Source organism: Alexandromys fortis, unplaced genomic scaffold (genome assembly GCF_014885135.2).
Source record: "Alexandromys fortis isolate MF-2015 unplaced genomic scaffold, M_Fortis_MF-2015_v1.1 scaffold_80, whole genome shotgun sequence".
In the NCBI taxonomy this organism is placed as follows: Eukaryota; Metazoa; Chordata; class Mammalia; order Rodentia; family Cricetidae; genus Alexandromys; species Alexandromys fortis.
The window spans coordinates 8,218,671-8,234,658 of record NW_026068174.1 but is presented as its reverse complement, the minus strand read 5'-3'; the positions used below and the strand labels follow the sequence as shown (position 1 = coordinate 8,234,658).

The 15,988-nt window shown below is 56.7% G+C and overlaps 1 protein-coding gene across 1 annotated transcript; it reads left to right on the top strand.

Moving 5' to 3' along the window:
- The first annotated feature begins 387 nt into the window (after positions 1-387).
- Positions 388-15,453, top strand: Mnt (MAX network transcriptional repressor). Its single transcript, XM_050128905.1, has 6 exons — positions 388-922; positions 5,665-6,250; positions 6,693-6,734; positions 6,887-6,998; positions 11,859-12,051; positions 12,242-15,453. Exons 1-6 carry the CDS (start codon positions 850-852, stop codon positions 13,003-13,005), a joined length of 1,770 nt encoding a protein of 589 aa, XP_049984862.1. The 5' UTR covers positions 388-849; the 3' UTR covers positions 13,006-15,453.
- Positions 15,454-15,988: the final 535 nt, after the last annotated feature.

Genomic DNA, 15,988 nt, shown 5'->3' with positions numbered 1-15,988 from the left:
CTGCTGTCAGCTCCGCCCAGGGGCGGGTCCCGGGGGAATTGCGACAGACCGGACGGCGGCTGGATTTAGGTCGTATCTACGTGGGCCGTAGAGACCTACGGGTCAGATCGTAGGTTTCCCTGACTTGTACTACAGCTGTCTCAGATAACCGAAGTCTTGGGTTTTCCGTTCTTTCTCTCAGCAAGACAGATCTCGCCGTGAATGCCCCGAGCACACAACCCCCGTTTTACTTGTGGCTGGCCGGGGAGCAGGGAGGGGCAAGGCGGGAAAGCGGAAACAGCGCGGAAGCCTGGTTCCACCTTCTCGCCCCCACCCAAGCCACGTGTGCGCGCGCGGTGGGCGGGGCCATCCCTGGCGCGACCCCGCCCTCAGTGAGACGCCGCGGCCTTACGGGCGGGGGCTCCGGTCCGGGCTTTGGCTGCGGCCCCGGTGTAGTAGCGGGGGCGGCGGCCGGGGGCAGCGCGGCTCCTTCCCTTGTTGTGTGTGTCGGTGCCTCCTCGCCATCTTGTTGCAAAGCCCTTTCTTGTCGGCGGGACTCCGGGGGCTGTGGGGCGGGAGGCATCGGAAGGGAGGAAGAGGAAGAAGGAAGGAAGAAGGCAGTAACGCCTTTTTTTTATTTTTTGCATCAAAATTGTTTTAATTTGCAAATTCTTATTTTGCAAATATTTTGGGAGACATTGATTTTCCTCCCCGTGCTCCCCCGTTCTTTCCTGAGGAGTGCGCTGCGCCGCCCAGCCCTGTCGCCCCCCGGAGGTGATCCCTCCCTCCTGCCGGCCCGCCAGCCTGACCTGTGCTTGGCTCACGGGCCGCAGCCTCGGCCCCGGCGCGCCCCCGGCTGCTCTCGGCGCGATGAGCATAGAGACGCTACTGGAGGCGGCCCGCTTCCTGGAATGGCAAGCGCAGCAACAACAGAGAGCACGTGGTGAGCCGCCCGGCTGGGCCCCTGGGGCACTGGGCAAAAGGGGAGGCCAGTGACCCCGATCCCCAAACCCACTGGAAATAGCAGGCAGGCCCCTCTACGGGCGACCTAAAAAACCGGGCAGAGCACGGGCTCCCCACAAGAGCTGCTGTCCTGGAGGAGTGATGCGAGCAGTGAAAATAATTAATGAATTCATTAACATGCAAAGAGGGACCCAGGTTCTGCGGGTGCCACTCTAGATGCCTGGCACCCCCCGATACACCTTCAGTGGGGGGCTCCTTAGGCGGGCGGCGCCCTAGGTACCATTGAGGATGTGTGAACCGGAGGATGGGGAGAGGGATGTTGATGTGTGGGGGTGGCAGACCCGCGTGTGCGTGCGTGTGTGCACCAAGATATGTGATGGGAGCCGGGGGAGAGCGGATGAACGGACCTGTACACGGGTGTTTGTACAGCACACGAGGGGGCGTGTGCGTAACTGGGTGGGGGTGGGGAATACTCTACGCGGAGCAGCTCTCTGGATTCCCTGGCCCCGGCAGGAGGGTGCGGGGAGCGCTCCCGGCAGATCTACGCGCTGCTTCGGGCGGAGGCGGCCTTTGCAGAATGAAATGACATCGCGTGTCTTATGATCTTGGCCAGCCCCGCCTGACCCCGCCTCCCAGAGCTGGGCTGGGTCGCACGTCTTGGTTTGGCTGAAAGCTGCGCTGATTGGGTGCATGTGAGTGTCCCGCGGGTCGCTGGGGGCAGTCCCCAGGCCCCCCTGCCTTGCCCTGCTTTAGCCGGTGTGGAATGTGGCGTGTCTGCGCGTTTCAAACCCGCTCCTGGCTGGAATGTTGCGTGTGCCTGCGTCCCAAGCCCGTTGGTTACACGAAGTGGTGACGTAGGCAGGCCCCGCCCACGACCACGTGCACGGGGGACACTCCCGCTGGGGACTGTGCAGCCGGGCCCCTCCTCGCTGCCTCGCGGTTGCCCGGGGGCGGGGCCTGGGCGGGGTTGGCGAGGGCCCGTGAGTCGGGTTGGGCTCGGGCTCGGGTTGCTGGCCACCTCCCAGGGAGAGCCTTTGCCCTGGGTAGGAGGAGCTACGTTCACCTTGGCTCTTGCCGGATCCTCCCGTTTTTGATCCTGTAGTGAGGGAAACCCTCAGAATCTCAGGGTGACATCTCCAACTAACATCTCCTCGCTGACCAACTAATGATGTTCCTAGGCCTTTCCTCTGGCAACATCCTGGCCACATTGGAATAAGTCAGCGTGAGAAGGGCAAACTTGGCGCGCCCTCAGAGAGGATAGAGGAGGGTTTATGATCCCCACCCCTTTAGCGGTGGTCCCTAGCTTTCGAGTGCTGCTGAAATAGAGGCTGAATGGAAAAGACCTTAGGTTTCTAGATGCTTTCGAGGGCCTCAGTCCTAAAATGATAGGTGTGCAGTTTCCAGGGATTCCTGGTACCCCCACCCCCAGAACCCTTCAGTCGACAGTGTTGTGGTGGAGAGAGTTCTTCGCCCTCCTTTCCTTTCTTTCTTCCTATTGTTGCTTCAGTGATGAGTCATGCAGGAGGTAGTAGTGTGTGTTTGCGCGCGCACGCCTGCAGCTTGTTCCGCGCGGTAGGGCGGGAGGAGTGGTAGCCGGCAAGGGGTGGAGGAGCTGCAGGTCTGTGGGCCTAGTCAGACCGACATCCTCTCAAGGTCAGGAGTCGGTGGAGACGTGCAAGACACCAATGCTTAGATTTTTGCAGAACAGATGGTCTGGGTTATACACCCTTGTGCGTCTCCCTCTTGTTTTGGGCCCAGAGCAGAGTCAAGCAATGGACAGTGCTGGCGGTTAACCAGAATGACAAGTGTGTGGTTTCAGCGGCGGATGTGGGGAGGGGGAGAACGAGTCACCCGCAGTGGCCATCAACACAATGCAGTTCAGGAGCACCAATTATATTCCCACTGTGTACCAGGCAGTCTGCTAGAGGTGAACAGAATTGACCCTACTGTTGCCTCTAGGGAACTCTTATTTCACATCCGTCTTCATAGGCGTATAGAGTAAGGGAGAAGACCTCTACTGCCATGCGATCACACCTGCTCAGTCAGGCCCAGAGCTGGCCAGGAAGATGGAGGGGGCTGGTGGATACAGCTCTGTCCAGGAACCTAGGAAAGGCCCCTTTCCCTCCAAGTATCGAGCTCTGGGTAGAAACCGAGTTTAGCTCTCAGGCCCCAGCTGCTTGGTGATGGATCACAGAGTCTTAGACCATGGGTGGGTGCTGGGAAACCCAATCTACCCCAAGAACTCAAGTACGAAGGCTTCCACAGGTTGAGACACCCCCCCCCCTCCACACACACACACACACACACACACACACACACACAGCTGACACCAACCTGCTGACCAGAACAGCACACACTCTGAGGGATTCACTTCAGATAACCAACTCTGCACAGGGATGCTCTATCCTTTCCCTTGACAAGGTCAAGCCTGGCCTAGACCAGTTTGTTCACATGACAAAACAGGCTGTGCTGCGCACGGGAGAGGCTGTGAGAGAGAAGAGGGCAAGGCTGCCTCGGTGCCCAGAGGAGGACTTGGCTGCTCTCTGCCAGTCTTGATTGGAGGGAGCTGGCTGGTGTCTGGGTGGAAGCTGGAGAAGGTGTGAGTGTGTGTGTGTGTGTGTGTGTGTGTGAGAGAGAGAGGGGGGGGGGGGTACACCTGTGGGACAGAGCATTCTTTAAAACATCCTAAACACAGATTGTCCGTACAGGAGACCCCAGGACCGCTAGTGTGCTCTGCCCTCCTGTGCACTGGGACCCTGTGGGTAGGAAGTGAGGCAGAGCTAGGGGCAGGAGCAGGAAGCTCTGGACTGGTGCGGCTGGTCATGGCACAGCCTCTGCTGTCTGGTTAGGGCTGACAGTACTGGGTGTGGTAGAGCCTCATTCAGTGAGTCCTTCCTGTATCTGGGAAGCATGTCTTCATGGTGGCAGGAAGGGAGGAGAGCTTTAAAATTCGGGCTCAGCTTCTAGTCCAGTACCTGGCCTTGGGCTCCTCGCCTATGGTGATTTAAAACACTTGTCCCCAGGCCAGTGAGAGACTGCCAGAAAGCACTGTCAGAGAAAGCCTAACTGAGCTTGGTCCCAGGAACCCATGGTGGGTGAAGAGAAACGACCCGAGAATGTGTGTACCCTTGCGAACACAAAATAGAGATTCAGAGGAGCTGTATTAGGCCCTGAGCTGGAAGTGTGTGGACAGAGATGTTCTGAGCCCAGCTAGAGAATGGCTCTGAAGTTGGAACTCCACAGACTTCTTTGCCACTGGGGTTTGTGGGAAGCTGCAGTAACCTAAGTCATTGCTGACAGACGCCTGGGTGAGCTAGGCCTCTTTGGAGCAAGCCTGCCCTCCCCTTCCTGAAGGGCAGGAGGGATGGGAAGAGGCCAACCCATGGCAGCCCTCTACTCTGGCTGCTGGGAAAGAGTTTATGATTCCTTCCAAACACTTCCTCCCTACTTCCTCAGCTCCTTCCTTGCCTTGTGGGGCTGAGGTGGGCCTGCTCCTCTCACTGTTCCATGCCCAGAAGACCATGGGGTATTTGCGCTGTGAAGACCTGAGGGGGGACTATGCCCCTCCTAGCCCCAGCCCCACATCCCGTGATCCTGTTTGGGGGTTGTGTCCGTCCTCTGTTGTCAACATGAACACCACAAGCAGAAGGTCCTGGGCTCCTTCCTTTACCTGGAAGATGTTAGGGAACCTGATGGTGGGGTCTGAGAGAAGGCCAGTTCCTGGATAAGGGCCCAGTCCCGTTTTTGATTAGCTCTGAGTAGGTCTCACCTGCTGGGCTTTTAGTAGAGCTGCTGAAGGACGAGATTGTATTTAAAGGTTGCCTGAGTGCGGTGGCCCCGCTCCACCTCTGTGCCTTTACTTCTCTGCCTCCACCCTTCCTAAGCAATGCTGTTCCTACTGTAACTAGTGTTGTACAAGGGACAGAGCCAGGGCTGAGAGAAATGGGTCCTTACCTGTTGGAAGAAGGGACAGCTGTGTTCATTGTTCTCTGAGGAAAAGTTGGGGCCTTGGACTTAGCCTGGGAGTAATCAGTTCCAGCCCATTTTCTCATGAAGTAAATGTGATGTATTTGCCCTGTGACCTGGGGCTCTTGGGAGGAGGCTGGGGTGTGGATGTCAGAGGACACCTCGTAAGCTCACAGTGACATAGTGACACAGGGTCTCTGGCCAGGTGTCAGGCTTGTGATGTAACCCAGCAAATCATGTCTGCTCATTTTTTGTGAAACTGCCCACTCTCTAACAGGTGTCTGGTAAATTCTGTGGCAGGTCTCTCCCTTCTCCTGAGGCGGTCAGACCTCTTGCCAGCTCAGACTTCATCGATCCCTGTGTATACCTCTTAGCCTTATGTCCTCCGGATACTCCTGTTGGTTACCTGTCTAGTTCTTGCAGCTCCAGGTTGCTGGGCCTGCAACATCCCACCCCTCCCTGCACCTGCTCACCTTCTCATGAGCCTCTGACTTCCCCTAGCCTGGTGCCCCTATTCCTTTTTTTGCCCCACTCCCTGCCCCAGAATGTGAAGTTCCCAGTGGCAGGGGCCAGGCTTGTGCTTTGTCTGTTTAGTGGTGCCTTGGGTGGACGTGCTTGGTTGGCTGTGTCTGGTGTCTCAGGCAGGGCAGGATGTCACTGAACCCTGACTGGAACAAAGTTAGGGGTGGACGGCAGGTTAAATAGGGGCCCAGCATACTGGGCTGTGCTAAGGCCCTGTGTGTTCTCTCTGCATAGAGGAGCAGGAGCGCCTTCGCCTGGAGCGGGAAAGGGAGAGAGAACAGGAGCAGAAGAGGGCAAGTACCTTGGCCAGGTTGGCCCATGCGCTGCCTGTGGAGGAACCCCGCATCGAGGCTCCACCGCTACCCTTGTCGCCACCGGCACCACCACCCGCACCACCACCACCTCTTGCCACCCCAACTCCACTGACTGTCATTCCTATTCCTGTAGTGACCAACTCCCCACAGTCTCTACCCCCGCCTCCACCTCTACCCCCAGCAGCCCAGCCTCTCCCCCTGGCTCCTCGACAGCCAGCCCTGGTCAGCACCCCTGGACTCAGCATTAAGGAGCCAATCCCCCTGCCCACCAGACCACAGGTGCCCACCCCTGCTCCCCTACTGCCTGATGCGAAGACCACAGTTGCCCCCACTGGCAGCCCCAAGCCTTTGCAGCCCCTCCCTACGCCCATCCTGACCATCGCACCACACCCTGGAGTCCAGCCTCAGCTGGCTCCCCAGCAACCACCCCCACCCACGCTTGGGACCCTGAAATTGGCACCAGCTGAAGAAGCCAAATCCACTGAACAAAAGAAGAGGCCTGGGGGGTGAGTGGGGCGCGGCAGAGGGGCGGGGAGGATGGGAGACTGGGAGTGCAAGAGAGGTACCCTGGCCAGCTAGCTCTTCTGGGAATGCCCTGTGCCACTTAGAAACACCTCTCCTAATAAAGCACTACCGTGCTGATTGTGGGTCTTAGCTTTCTGTTGTCAGACCCACAGCAACACTGGAGATTACAGCGGGCATTTCCAAGCCTTTGCAGAAAGTAGATTCTAGAACCCTCCAGGCTCCCTTTTTAGTTGGACCAGTGGGATGGAAAGTTCCAGGGGTCATGGGTTATGCGCATCCAATGGGTGGATGGGCCCAACGCTTCCAATTTATAATGTTGGGGACAAAAAAAAAAAAAAAAGCCTACGACACCTGGTCATTGGTGGTATGGGTGGCGTGGGTCCGGAAAGCCGGACCTGAGCCTCCTGTCTGTCTGGGTTTCAGGATCGGAACCAGAGAAGTCCACAACAAATTGGAGAAAAACAGGTGTGTGTGCACACTTGGGAGTGTGACTCTGGGCCCGCCCCTCCCGGACTCATCCACCCTTGGTCCCTCCAGAGCTTCTGTTGTGTTTGTCCCTGCCTCCTGCTGCTGTGCCCTGTGGCGCTGGCAGACTAGTGTTCACCCCCTTTCCCCAGGAGGGCCCATCTGAAGGAATGTTTTGAGACCCTGAAGCGCAACATCCCCAACGTGGATGACAAGAAGACTTCAAATCTGAGCGTGCTGCGGACGGCGCTGCGGTACATCCAGGTATGTGGGGGGGAGGCCCGGCTGGGCGACGCCGTGACGGCCACAGCGCCAGTTTCCTCCTGCTGCCGGCAGGCTCCCCCGCCCGCCTCCACGCGGGCGCTAAGCACATGGCCTGGCTGACGTCAGCGGGGCTCCCAGCTCGGGAGGGGGCGGGCAGGAGGGCGCCTGCGCAAGAGGGCGGCGGCGGCACTGCACTTTTCGGCCTTCCCCTCCCCCACGTCCGCTCAGCCCGCGGGTAACAAGGGCACGAAGCGGGCTCAGCACCTCCCTACCTGCAGTACCCGGGCAAGACTCGGACTCGGGCCAAGGGCAGTCACTAGTGGGGGAAATGAATCGGGAGGGACGTGGTGTCTGCGTTCATTTGGCAGCGCGCAGGGTTACGGTCGGGGTGGGGCACTGAGGCAGCTGGGGTGACGAAGCGGGGCCACTGAGCCTTAACTATTTCCTGCCCGCGATTGCGGGGAAGGGGTCCCTGCTGGTGGCGTCTCCACACTGGCGGTCCTCTGCAGCAGTGCGAGGTTGCTGTCGCCGTGGAAACCGCGCTGGGCTCCGCGTGCCCGGGAGGCAGTGAGGGGGATGGGCGCGACCAGGCTGGGCGGCGCGGGAGACCAAACCGTTGGGGAATGGGAGGGACCTAGCGCTCCCGGCGGCGCGCGCGCGGGGGCAGGGCGAGCTCCGGGGGCTCGGGATGCTCGCGGGAGCGAGGCTGCATCACAGCTTCCGTGGGAGGGGTGTCCGTACCCCAGCAGGGCTTTGGTAGCTGGGTCACAAGCCGGAGGTAACCGGACCTGGTGTTTGAGGCCCCTGGCAGCTCCTCTGAGGCGCGCGCCTTTCCGCCCGCCTCCCGGAGCTTCCCGGCAGCTGGGGGCGGGGCAGGCCGCCCGCGGTGACGCAGCGGACAGGTCCGCGTGGGTGCGCGCGTGCCCCGGAGGGGCGGGGCCTCGCTTGCGGGCCAAGGGGCCCGGAGGAGGCTGTGCAATGTCCTGTAGCTAATTTCCGCGATTATTTTACTGACTTAAGGCTTGGGTGTAATTCACTTGCCTTTACCAAAGCAGTCCTTTAGCACATCTCTGCCGTTATGCCGTGACATTTTCTTTGGTTTCAGTTTCCTCATTTGTTGATGCTGAGTAGAAAAAAATAGTACCATAGAGATGGTAGAAGAATTGAAATATATGCAAATATTTAGCAGTCTCTAGACATTAATAGGAATTGTGACTGCGAAGTAGGAGCAAGGCAAGTACCTTTTTATAGATGTGTGCTTAGGAAAGGGAGCTTTGCATAATGTGTGGATTTGAAAATAGCTGCAGTAGAAGCAACAGAAGGAAGCTCCGTGGGATCAGGCCTAAACTGACAAGGAAGTGGGCGGGGCCCCAGGCTGTTCCTGAGAATGCTTGCTTGATGCTGGTCACAGAAGCAGAAACTGAAGTCACAAGATTCTGGAAACCCAGCTGGGTGATGGTTGGCGGGTGGCATAGGCCTTTAATCCCAGCACTTGAGAGGCAGAGGCAGGTGAATGTCTGTGAGTTTGGCACCAGCCTGGTCTGCAAAGTGAATTCCAGGTCAGCTAGAGCTGTTACAGAGAGATCCTGTCTCGAAAAATTAAAAAAAAAAAAAAAAAAAAGCCCCCAAACCAAAAAGATTCTGGAAACCCTGTGGGGCACCTGATCATTTATTTGAATGGCTTTGGTTGTGCCCTGGGTTTGCTTCTGAGAACCAGAGACCAAAAAAGGGGTGGATTTTAGCCTGTCATTATTTGCCCTTGGAGTGAGCAGGTCTAGAATGTGCACGTGCCAGGGACTGCGCCTTGACAGGTGTTGGATCAGGTTTGAGGCAGGCTTTAGGAAAGTGTTGGGGAAGGACATTGGCAGAGGCCTGCGTCATCCTGGGTGAACAAGGCAAAATGGAGGATAGGGTGGTTGTTCGTTCAGCAGGAGCGAGGGAGAGATGTCCTTGGATGTCCCTATGGTGGGAGGGTGACTTGTCTTGCAGAGAGGCAAGAGTGAACTAGGTGAGAGCCGAAAGTTGGTCCCGGGAAGAGCAGTGGTAGAGGCCTTAAGGACCTACGACTTCAGTAGTATGTCCAGAAGAGAAAGGCTGTAGGAAGGTCTGTCCTGATGCCACTTGCCCTTAATCTCAAGACTCTGGAGAGAGATGCAGGTGGATCTGAGTTCCAGATCAGCTAGGCATGCATAGTAAACCCTGTCTAAGGGCAAGAGTATTATAAAGGGGTGTGGAGGTCCCAGGTAGTCTCTAAAGTTGCCTGGACGTAGTGGAGGGTTTGGAGAAAGCCACAGTGGACAGAGACAAGAATAGACAGGTATCCAGATGACACCTGAAATAAGTGGGTTTAGAACAAAGCCCTGCGAACAGAGAGCTCTAGCTGAGAAGAGGACTTAATTGGACTAACCTTTGATCCTTGGGAAGCTCCGCAGGGGTCTCCAGGCCTGTGGGCTTAACTGTGAAAGGGAGGGTGTTTGGCCCCTGATCCTTTATCTTCCTGAACCACAATAGAACCTCCCTGTTATCAGTGGGTTGAGTTGGGGACGGCACTTCCAGCCAGCAGTCTCAGGGTTCAAGTGAGGACTGAGTCACCAAGGGCCTGTGGTTGCTGTGACCTCCTCTGATGCCATATGCAGCCCTCAGAGACAGAGCCAGGTGAGAGGACATAGGTGTCATGTGCGCTTGCGTGTTAGATTAAAAACAAGGTCTTTCCTACTGTTTCTAGCAGAAATATGAGGAGAAGCAGGTTTAATTGAAGTCGGGGTGGTAGAGGGGACACTGGGGTGTGGAACTAATGACGGGTGTGTCAAGGCCAGCATGGCATGACTGTTTGAAGCATTTGCTCACGGCATCAGAAATGTCCAGAGATTGGGGCCACTGGAGGAGTGTGGGCAAGTGGGGTCTAGTGGTAAGGGGGTTGGATGCGTTGCTGTACCCGGTCAGGAGAAGCTGCCGAGCTGCTGCTAGATCATGGAAACGGGAGACTGAGTCTGCTGGGTTCCCTTTGATGCAGGAAAGGTCAGGTAGAGGCTGACATCCTGAAAGGAGGGTTGCAGGCACACAGATCATTGTTGGCCATCCTCGTCCGCCCGAGCGAGCACACTACTGGCCGCTCATAGGGTCGAGGATGGAAATGGACTGTAGAACAGCCCTGTAATCTCTCACTGACGGGACAGGGACCATGTGTGGTCCTGTGAGCCAGGGCTAATGAAGGCCCATCGGACAGACTCCTATCCAGTGTCAGAGCACAGTAGGGGCACTGGGACAGGCTGCGGTAGAAGGGGATGCTGCCAAGGCCCTGGCCCGGGGAAGGCTAGTAGAGGAGCTTGGGCTCAGGTGTGATCTAGGAGTAGAAGGACCAGGTGTCATCTGGTGAAAATGTCTCGAGGCTGAAGGAGCCAAGCAGGTCAGCTGGGGCCTATACTGTAGAAGCTGAGAAAAACCCTTATCAGCTCTCGCATTTGCGTGTTCACTGTAGCAGTGTGTCCCCTTCCTCTGCAGGCGTCATCGAGAGAGACAGACTGGAGAGACAGACTGGACCTCCCCCCTCCACTCACACCTGGGGGGCAGGAAATGTAGGGGGGGGTTCCACATCAGCACAGACAGGGTTCAGAGACAACCTCATGTGTGGAGTGCTCCTGGTCTCTGCACTTTGAGGTGATCCTGTGCTCTGGAAGTTAGATGTTCAGGAGCAGGTTGAGAAATGGACTCTGGAGTCAGCAAGGGTAGGAGTATCTTGTCTGCCTTGCCTGATGGACACTACAGGATTGACAAACCTAGGCTGGGAGACAGAAGAAGTGGGCTAAAGTGTTGGGGTCTGGAGGTCATGAAGGCACTTTTTGTTAGGCAGCTGACAACTGGGATGTGAGCTGGCCTTTTGAAGCAGTTTCTAAGCCTGTGCAAAGCGGTGAGGCTTTAGAGGGGGCACTGTGGGTAGACTCCTGTGTTCTGAGGGAGGCAGAAATAGTCTGTGATGAGGAAGGGCTGGTCTGGACCTGGTGGTGAAAGTCCTTAGGGGTGTACAATCAGATTTGGGGTGCTGTGGAGCTCCCTAAGATCCTTTGTTATTGGCAGGTGGGGCACACCACAGGTGTATCAGGTTCAGTATCCTGTGGGGTCTGGAAGGTTGTGGGCAGGGTACTGCGTAGGGAACAGTGTGAAGTGCAGGCTGGAGGAAGCATAGTTGGTTAAGGTGCAGCTCACTTCAGGGGGAGGAAAGGCCCCAGCGTCGTTGCCAAGCAGATAGAATAGCCTGCGGTAGAGACCGTGCTGTCTCTACCAGGTAGTCTAGCAGGTAACCCTCCCGGGACACAGGGAGCAAGGAGATGCGTGAGTGGTAGAAAGGAGTGCAGGTTCTTTGGGGGACGGTGGCTTCAGGGAGTGAGGCTAAAGATGAGTGGTGGGAGAGGCCAGGAGGGAGTGAGAGGGGTTGAGAGACTATGATGCCGTCCCTGGGGACCCAGTCAGGGTAGTGTGGAGAAGCATCCCAGGGCTAGCTTTCGATGGTGCCTGCTTAGGTACCCACAGTGACTCAGATGCTGGTTTGGGCGGAGTGATGGGGTAGGAGGCAAGGTGGCCTCTCAGCTCACTGCAGATTGTGCAGTGGTTCTCAACCTGCAGGTCATGACCCCTTTGGGGGGGAGTCATATATATCAGCTACTTACATTAATCCATTATGGGAACAAAATTACAATTGTGAAGTAACAAAATAATTTTATGGCTGGGGGTCACCACAACAGGAACTGAATTAAAGGGTCACAGCCTTAAGAAGGTTGAGAACCACTGGTTCAGAGGTTTTGAGGCCTATGGAGTCTGTGGCTGCTGCTCAGGGCACCCTGCTGTCCCTTGCCCTGTCCCCAGTCCCTGAAGAGAAAGGAGAAAGAGTATGAGCATGAAATGGAGCGGCTGGCACGGGAGAAGATTGCCACGCAGCAACGCCTGGCAGAGCTCAAGCATGAGCTGAGCCAGTGGATGGACGTCCTGGAGATTGACCGTGTGCTCCGGCAGACAGGCCAGCCTGAGGACGACCAGGCCTCCACCTCCACAGCCTCTGGTGAGCCTTGGCCCCTGTGCTGGTCCTCCCACCCTCAAATGTTGTCCTTAGTTCCCCTGAGGGTCTTTCCTACTAGAAAAGAGGCCATCTGTCCCAGCTCCATCATACTGACCTCCAAGGACACCTATGCCTCCAGCTGCTTGTTCCTTAAGCTCTTCTGACCTGCTCCCTGCCCTGTGTTCCCTGACAGAGGGCGAGGACAACATAGACGAGGAAATGGAGGAAGACCGGGCAGGCCTGGGCCCACCTAAGCTGAACCATCGTCCCCAGCCGGAGCTGCTGAAATCCACCCTGCCAGCCCCCAGCACCACCTCTGCGCCTCTGCCCACCCACCCTCATCCTCACCCAGTGGCCCTGTCTCCTGCCCACCTCCCTGTGCAGCAGCAACCACCACCACAGCAAAAAACCCCTTTGCCAGCCCCTCCTCCCACACCAGCTACCCCGACCCAGACCCTAGTACCAGCTCCAGCACATCTTGTGGCCACTGCGGGGGGCGGCTCCACAGTTATCGCCCATACAGCCACCACCCACGCCTCAGTCATCCAGACTGTGAACCACGTTCTGCAGGGGCCAGGGGGCAAGCACATCGCCCACATTGCCCCCTCCGCCCCAAGCCCTGCTGTGCAGCTGGCACCTGCCACACCCCCCATTGGCCACATTACAGTGCACCCTGCCACCCTCAACCATGTGGCCCATCTCGGCTCCCAGCTGCCCTTGTACCCACAGCCTGTGGCGGTGAGCCAACCTGTGGCAGTGAGCCACATCGCCCATACCCTTTCGCACCAGCAAGTGAATGGCACAGCCGGGCTGGGGCCCCCAGCTACTGTCATGGCAAAGCCAGCTGTGGGGGCCCAGGTGGTGCACCACCCCCAGCTGGTGGGCCAAACAGTGCTCAACCCTGTGACTATGGTCACTATGCCCTCCTTTCCTGTCAGCACACTCAAGCTGGCTTGAGAATGAGGCCACTTTGGCCCCCAGTGGGGGCAGGGAAGGGGGACCTGACTGTCCCTCTCCTACCCACCAGCTCCACACATTCCAGCCAGGCCCGCCCCACCCACACCACCCCCAGGCCTCCTAGGGGAAGGGGGTGCAGAGACTCTGAGCCAGGGGAGGGGCCCTCCAGGGAGTTGGGTGCAGGCAGAAGTCCTGCTGCACTAGGACTCGGTAGACGTGAGGACGCTTTGGTGGACATACTTGCCTGCCCAGCCCGGTGCCACTCCTGCCTCCCTACCTTGTCCACCCTGAAGTCTGCGCTGTGGCTATGTTCTTTGGCTTCTTCCCTGGCCTGCCTTCCTGTGCTGTTGCTGCTATTCCTCTGTCAGGTGAGGTGGTCGAGCTTCCTGGCCTCGCCTCCCCTCCCCAGCCTCAGAGTCCTCTGGGACTTCTGTATGGAAATAAAGCCCCAGAAAAATGAGGAATGGGTGGTGAGGGGCCCAGCTCTGAATACAGATGACAGATCCTAAGATCTGGAGTGAGGACAGGTGAATGCCTGGGCCTGGGGCTCTAATCCACCTGTAGTCACTGTGATTGGTTACAGTAGAAACTGTTTAAAATGAGCATCAACCAACAATAAACGAATTGCAGGCTGGTGCCAAGTTTTCCACACCTGCCCCTGGGCTTTGACCTCTAAAGAGCAGGCTGAGCTTAGGGCTGGGGAGGTGGTGCTGGCAGCTCTGCCTCCCACCCACTAGGCCTGGGAGGAACTCCGTCCTTGGGCTTGTTACTCACTGGCCTAGTTCCTTGCTCTGTCCAGTGCTTCCCCAGGCCTCTGGTTTAGGTACTGCCTTCAGCTTAGGAAACATGGACCAGCAAGGGCTCCAGGAGCTAAGCCACTGCTGAGGTATCTGTGAGCTGAAATCCTGGGGCTTTTCCCATCTCCTCCTTTCAGTGGCAATTCTGAGGCCCCTTCCTGGTGGGTGATGCACTCCACTGTGGAAAGGGCCTTTGCTGGGCTAAGACAAGGCTCATCGGGACTGAGAAGAGTGAGCGTCCTGTGCTTAGGGATGCTGTCTCCTGCCTCTGCTTTTGCGGACCGCTTAGCTTCCCTTTTTAAGTGGATATTTATTATAAGTGGCCTTGTGTCAGACACTCAGTTACACGTGTGCACATTCAGCTCCCCACTGGACACTCACCAATGGCCTTTCAGTGTGGGGCAGGAAGCAAGTGTCCCCAGGTGTGAAGTTTGCACTGGGGCAAGCCAAGGGGCCAGGAGGGCTCAGGGTCCTTCAGAATACATTGTGAGCAAGGCACTGGGGCCAGTGGAGGTCTTGAATGCATTCTCCTTTGAAATAATGACTCCTCAGACGCTTCAAACTCACAGGTCCTTCTGGCCCTGGAAACCTCCCAGGGCACTCTATTATGTCGCCAGGGGTGGGGAACAGTGGCTAGGACCAGGTCTCTACCCCAGCACAGAAATCCCCACCCACAACCTGGCCGCCTTCCTGCAGCTGCAGCCACCTCTGCCCACACCCTGACTCTGGGGGCCACCTCCACTCTGCTCTGTGGTGACAAAGCAGAGTCTGGTGCTGGCAGAGTCAGGCCACTTGATGAGCGCGCCCCCACCCTTTTCCCCTTTCGTGTCTTGAGGCCAGTTCCAGAGTTCCCGCCATCGTGTTGGCCAGTAGGCCTGCACAGATACCTCATCACCCCCTCCCCCACCAGGGGTTCCTCCAGATCTAGTGCCGAATGACCATGTCCAGATTGGTGATGATGGCTGTTGTTGTTGTTGTTGTTGTTTGTGACTGCTGTGTGCCCGAGTGGGCAGCCACCTCCCAGCCCTTTCGTGGACATCTTCCCTTTGAGAGCTGTTAGGACCACATCTGTCCTCACCCTGTGGGACCGCCTGGCCCTTCCCTTCCTATCCCTTCCAGCCTGGGACACACACACACACACACCTTACCTCTCATGCGTGTTTGACCTGTGCTGTTTGGAGTGGCTCACTGCCTGGGATCTTTACCTCGGGGAGGAAGGGGGGGGGGGGAAGAGTGGTTCCCTGGGGGCCAAAGAAGGGCAGAGAATGCCTGGAGGGTAGTTGGGTCACCATAGTCTCTCTAGGAACAGCTGCTCCTCCCCCCAATCCCAGGGTCCCACTCCCAGTCCCCAAAGAGGTGGCCCTTGTTTACAGTGAGGACTCGGTCACTGTGTCTCTGTTTCCTGAAATATGAATTGTAGCGACCCCAGACTGTAGAGATTTTTATGTGTTTGGGTACATCTGCTGTGTGGGAAAAAAAAAAAAAACTACAAAACCCTAATTTTGTACATATTGTATTTTTACTATTGAACTGTATTCTAGTGGCTGTTCATGCTCCGAGACTTTAGGTATTGAGACATGAATACTATCCATGTAATAAGCACTTGCCTGGAATAAAATATAAACTGAAATAAATCTGCACTGAAACCTGAGACGGAGCTGCTAGCCTGCAGCATCTGGGTCATTTCATTCTGAGAGGCAGAGGCCTACAGGAACCGATTAGCTGGAAGCAACAAGGCTCTCCAAAGGATGAGGCAGGAGGATGAAGAAAGTTGGGTAATGGCCCTGGGTTACATAATTAAAACCCTGGTAATGGGGTTCCAGAGGTTGCTCATCAGACAGCATTTGCTGCTCTTCCAGAGGTCGGGTCTCTAACACCCACGGCGGGTGGCTCACCACTGCCTGTAGCTCCAGTTCCAGAGGCTCTGACTCCCTCTTGTGGCCTCCATGGGCACTTGCCGTATGCTAAGACTACAGTTCTAGGTCTTCCTTACACTCACATAATGCCGTGTGCTTCCTCATTATCTCGAAACCTTGTATGTGACAGCATATAGATGAGCAGGCGAATGTAAATAAAACATTTTAAAACAGCCTGTTAAGGGTTGGAAAGATGGCTCAGTACTTAAGAGCACTGACTATTCTTCTGGAGGACCTAACTTTGAGTCCCAGCTCCCAAATGTAACTCCA

What these genes read in the sequence shown, in the direction of transcription:
- Mnt (XM_050128905.1), top strand. Translation starts at nt 850, where the DNA reads ATGAGCATAGAGACGCTACTGGAGGCGGCCCGCTTCCTGGAATGGCAA. An exon ending in AACAAATTGGAGAAAAACAG is followed by an intron (nt 6,735 to 6,886) that starts GTGTGTGTGCAC and finishes CCCTTTCCCCAG; the next exon opens with GAGGGCCCATCTGAAGGAAT. An exon ending in CGGCGCTGCGGTACATCCAG is followed by an intron (nt 6,999 to 11,858) that starts GTATGTGGGGGG and finishes CCCTGTCCCCAG; the next exon opens with TCCCTGAAGAGAAAGGAGAA.